At 45.4% G+C, this 5,406-nt stretch overlaps 1 protein-coding gene across 1 annotated transcript in view; it reads left to right on the forward strand.

Annotated features, from left to right (window-relative positions):
• Nucleotides 1-1,619: 1,619 nt before the first annotated feature.
• T265_14842 (hypothetical protein) overlaps nt 1,620-5,406 on the forward strand; it is a gene marked incomplete at both ends in the record, with an annotated part of 24,547 nt that continues 20,760 nt past the window's right edge. The window contains 3 exons of the mRNA XM_009175502.1: nt 1,620-1,830; nt 1,868-3,295; nt 5,078-5,157. Coding sequence (XP_009173766.1) covers nt 1,620-1,830; nt 1,868-3,295; nt 5,078-5,157 — 1,719 coding nt within the window. The remainder of the gene's footprint in view (nt 1,831-1,867; nt 3,296-5,077; nt 5,158-5,406) is intronic.

Genomic DNA, 5,406 nt, shown 5'->3' on the forward strand with positions numbered 1-5,406 from the left:
GCAACAAGAGGTTTCCGGATGCCCTCGCACCACAACATTTTTATATATACCTTACCCTACCACCTAGCAACTTCTCAACAGAAACTTGTCATGTTTCTGGTGGGACGGTGCGCTTGCCTTGGATGTATCGTTCGATTACGTATTGATGTCCGTGTTTAAATATGTGCGCGACAGTAGTGTGTTTGCTTCGTCTCCTGAGCCTTTCGATTTTACGGGATGCATGCAATTCACCAAGACCAAAATGGCCCAACCATATTCGGTTGCGTGAGCCCTTGAAACACGAAGGACAGGGTAATAAATCCCCGTTTCTTTCTACCCTTTCAGCGGCGGTTTCTTCCTCTCCCGTTCCTACCTTATTGGATTGGACTCCTTTCACTTCGACTCAGATCCCGCTTTTGTGAAAAACACGGAATTTGCGTTTCCTTTTAGTTTTCTTTCGTTTTCAGCAAAACCCCACATTATTTCTCGGGTGGGGATTAGGATTTCAGTATCGGAATCGATCGAATGATCAGAATACGCTTATAACCGAACCTACCTCACTTGGAATGTTGCAGGCCCTGAGTATGTTCCATATGGACCTCAATGCGCCTTCTTCCAGAGGCCGGTGGCTAAATTCCACTATTTCTCTCCTTACCAGGTGAGGTCAGGTCTTGGCAATATCCTAGCGGAAGTATAACACTCTACCAAGGAAGAATATTCCATTGCTGGTTGAAATCGCCCTCAATCACCACTCTATTCAACTGCAAGCACCAAATCGGTGGCTGGATTCAATAGCCCATACAGTAGAACAGGTGACGACACCCACTATCCGCACAATACTCTCAGCTGCAAAACCTTCGCAAGTGGAGTAAAATTCTGTACGCCGAGATGTTGCATTTTGTTGCATTTTGTGCTCGAGCTAGAAACCCTTCTAATCTACGTTCATATTTTTGCAGCTCACCAAAGTGTGTTGTTCACTAGTATCCTTGATGCAAAGTCTTGTGGGATGGTGGCCAAGCCTCGCCGAGACCCCGGGTGGCCTAAATGGGACTTAAAATTTAGGACTGGTACTCTCAACTCGATTTCCCGATTGCTTTAGTCCATCAGAAACACGTCATAACACTTGAAAATTCAGTTCCATTGTGCGAATACTGAGCTGCATAGGCGACAGGTTGGCTTCCCACTTTTCAAACCGACTGTAGCTTTGATCCTTCTTCTACGCGTGCGCATGCACATTTCATACGTAAATGACAAGGAACACCTTTTTCTCCAGCACCGTGAAGGCCACTGGCGCTTGAGACTTCCGGGAAAACCCTGGAAACCATTTTCGCTACGAAACCCACGACATTTTGGCGACGGTTTTGCTAGAACTAGTACCATCCTGATATTGAATATGACTAGAACTATACCTCTCTATTCACTGGCTCAAATTAGGGTTCAGCAAGCGCGCTGAAATCGAATGGTCACATTGTGTCGTCCTACAGCTGTTTTGTAAATCGTGCTGAGTGTGCAATCATTTCGTCCTAATTCATCTTGCTGACTGCGTATGAATTTATTTATTCAGTTGGAAGTCCAATGGGCTCGGAAGCTCCTAATCCGTGGGAGGGAATTCGCTGTGATTCTCCTGTGGAAGCATTTAGTTAGTTTTGTACAATTGTTGCATATTCTATTTTGTAGAAGATTCACCGGAGTTCTTCAATAATATCAAGCTGCATGGTAATTCGATTCTATTTTCTATTGTCTGTGTAGACTTCCCATTTCTTAAAAGCCATTTCTCTTTCGTTGACTATTTGGTCAGGTGCAATGTGTGTAAAGTAATTTTGCTACCTGAAACGGTCTATTCTCACTACGGTAAGTGCATAAGTTTAACAGATTGGTTTTCCTGCAGAAACTCGGCATGCCACCTCTGGCAATGTGGAATGCACTCCTGGTTTTTTACCATACGAAGCCGTTTCCCAGTATAACGACGCTGTTGATGCTTTATCCAAGAGCGAACGCACAAGTGGAATAAAACGCGTAAGAGCTTCTGGCAAGCGTCCCAAGCGCAGTGTTCGCGCGACCGGTCATGAACTGTTGCAGTTTGAGGCGGTTTCTGAGACTGATTCGCTCTCTAGTCTCACAGATGACACATCAAAGCGAGTATCCAACAATGCAAGTGAAGAAGAGACAGACAGGATGCGAGAACCCGTACTTTTGAAGCTGGCAAAAACAGATGGTAGCGCAGTCCAGCCAGATGTAGGAGGGTTACTCTTACCGAAAACAGCGGATTCGTCGTGTCCGAGCACCTGTGAGAGATCTGTGTGGTCTGTCGTTTATGGCACAGACCCTGGGCTATCAGATATCACTAAAAAGACAAATATGAAGTTCGGTGCTCCATCAGATAGCAGTGATGCCGATCAGACTCTACCTGACTCTGGTTTATGTAATCATTCGAGTGACTCAGGTATTGGGTCACTCAGCCTCTCCACACTGAGGCCTTCATCCTACCCACCGACTCCTTCTATGACTCCTCCCTTGTCTAGCCCTGTCACTTCACACATCTCGGATGAGCTCTTATTCGTCGGAATTGGACATAATTTAGATGTCAGAAGAGACCATCGACCTGCATCTCGTTCGTCGACGCATTCCAGCTCAAGCGGCGGCTTCACTGGCTCTCAGGATCGCGACTCGCGTGTTCCTTCTAGATCAACCCTACAAAGCATAGTGGGGAATCAAACCCCGTGCACCACGTCACGAGGAGGTCGCTTAAATCGCCACGTTCCAAAAATTGGCCGTCGTTTCCAAAGGTCTCAATCAATGCTAGCTGACCATTGCATTCCATCTTGCTCGACACTTTCGTCTTGCATTACTGAGGATAACGATGTGGAAGTAGACCCATATACGGATTATTTGCATAGAATACAAGCGGATACCTGCTTTATTACCTCAGGTCCCGTGTCAGAAGTGCGTAAGCCAGCACAACAGGATCTAGTCAACAGGAATGGCTACCATGCGTGGCTTAAGACCTTACGTGGGTCGCAGACTTTTCCGGCATCTAATGGTGCGATATCCAGACCATTGCTTCATCCACAGTTCATTCCTCGGCACTCTAGAAATATGGATGGTTTGCGCGCTGCTCAAGATTCCCAGACAAACTCTTGGCTAGGATCGCATAGCGTTCCTGAAACTTTAATCAACCGGAACTTGCTGTCTATGCACCAGGGTGTTCCTTCGGTGAAGTGTCTCAGAACGTCGTCTTGGCGGTCCAGGCTCTCAGGCGTTCGGACGCTGAACACGATGTCTGCAGTGAGATGCGGTGGAATCGCAACAAATATAGGTGAGTGGGCGACTTTTTTCTCTAGGCTTCATTTTTAAATAGCCTTGTTTTAAAGCAGTTCTGATTTACTTTTTGAAGCACCTGACTGGTTGCTTACTTCACCTCCCTCACGTTTTTGAGCACGTCGACCGGCATTTCCCAGTATTTAATGAGTCGAAACATCCTGTCATTGCAACGGCATTACTGGTGAACTGTCTCAAAGTTTTGTCTCTGGACCTGGGCATCTGCAGTATTTCACCCACTCGATGTTGATTTTGCTGCCATGGGTGATGTTTATGATCATCGTAGCCCTTGGGTGTTGTATACTTTTGCGCCACATGCCATCCGTTTTCCCAAGACGCCTTAGCTAGAATCCGCCCTTGTCTTGTTTGCCTCACTTTTGTACATCATATCCGGTTCGCTTAACAAGTTAACAGCAATATTTGGATTTCAGTTTCGTTCGGCTTGTCCGTTGAAGTTCATGTACAGAGGTCGAAGAGTGTATTTCGGGGTGCAGTGTTCCCTTCACCTCATAATGGGGCACACCAAAGCGGTAATTTATTATTGAATACGATAAGCACTAGTGGATTGCCTATATTCACTAGGGTTTGACGCCGGCGACCAGTCGTTAATGCTGCTGACCATTCTTGTCACGGCCTGTCCGTTGCCATCATGAGGACTTATCACTTTTGAGTTTGCAATGTCGCAGTCAAGAATTGCACTGCTGGTCAGGTTATCCTTTGTCAATCTAATTTTGTAGCCTAGCCTTCGTAATTTTTAGAGTGCATCTAGCTAGTGTACCTCGAACTGCTTCTTCTGAGAACGACGTGACACGCCAGTGTTGCTGGCCCGGTGTTCCTATCAGACAGAAGCTGTCTGTGTAACACCAATGATCAGTCACTGAAGACTCTTTTTCGTCTTCTACACGAATCGGTATCGTCTTCTACCTATAAAACACCAAGCAGCTGAGCATCGGTGTTAAACACTGGTAGTGAGGATGAAACATTGGGGATTGCGGTGCAATTATGCAAGCTACACCCCTGAGTGGAGCTTATGTCACAGTAATGCCATAGATTTTGCAAATCGGTTTTCCGAATTCAGAAAAAGCACAATTGGATTAGTATGAGAATGGCCGCAGCTATGGTAGTGCCTTCTTGGCGACTTTGTCCCCGTAATTAGGGAAATTCAACTGGATCTGCAGGCACACAGTTTGTCATTGGAATATAGCTATACCTGGATGGTGATGGTGGCCCATAATTCACAGGATTGGGTAAGGCCACTCATGGGCTACTTACGAAGTTTTTGAGCTACCTCACTATCATCGTTCTGGGGTCTTGCTTATAGTTTAACAAGTGGCACGCGGTGAACTAGCAGACAGCGGTTGTAGTCCTTACTGGAATATTGCTTCAACTATGAAAATTTTCCTATAAATCTGCGTATTTCCACGGAAGCCAATATTAGGATAGCGAACCGTGTGAGAATGCTTAGTTTTGGAACTGATTACTGTGATCTCTTTGTTTACTCATGGCTTTCGGGAGTGTGTTCAATGGATGTCGCCCCTGTTTTTAGTTTAACATGCTTCCCGTAGTCACATAGGTGAGTATTTTGACACTTACGGACTGTCCTCGAATAGGACGATTGACTGAACCAGATTGTGTTCTGGTGGAAGTTCTGACTTACCAACGCAATTCGATTATCACGCATCAGGACCGATTTTTTCATGGTGGACTTTCACCATGGTTGCTAGACCGACTTTGTTGGTGTCATTTACTGAAATCACAGTAACCTTTTCGTTATTTTCAGGTACTTCTCTTGATCCAGCTGCCCAGTGTAACTGTGTGGAAGTGGGTGAACTGTCTTACCGTAACCCAGTAATATGCCCCGTAAGTTTCATCTTACACATTTTGGTGGCATTCGTAAATTCCTGCATATTTTCAAATTATTCTCAGCAGGAGCCATGCGAACAGGGTAAACTATCTACTAACAATCCTTGGGTTGCGATCCTCGGATGGTTATGGAATAACTTCAACACTCGCCAAGTGCTATATGTTCGGAATTTCTGTTGTACTCTCTTATCAACTGTCTACCACAGCATTAGAACGTTCTATAATATACTCATATTTAGATATAGG

The sequence above is a fragment of the Opisthorchis viverrini genome (genome assembly GCF_000715545.1).
Source record: "Opisthorchis viverrini unplaced genomic scaffold opera_v5_274, whole genome shotgun sequence".
Classification (NCBI taxonomy): domain Eukaryota; kingdom Metazoa; phylum Platyhelminthes; class Trematoda; order Opisthorchiida; family Opisthorchiidae; genus Opisthorchis; species Opisthorchis viverrini.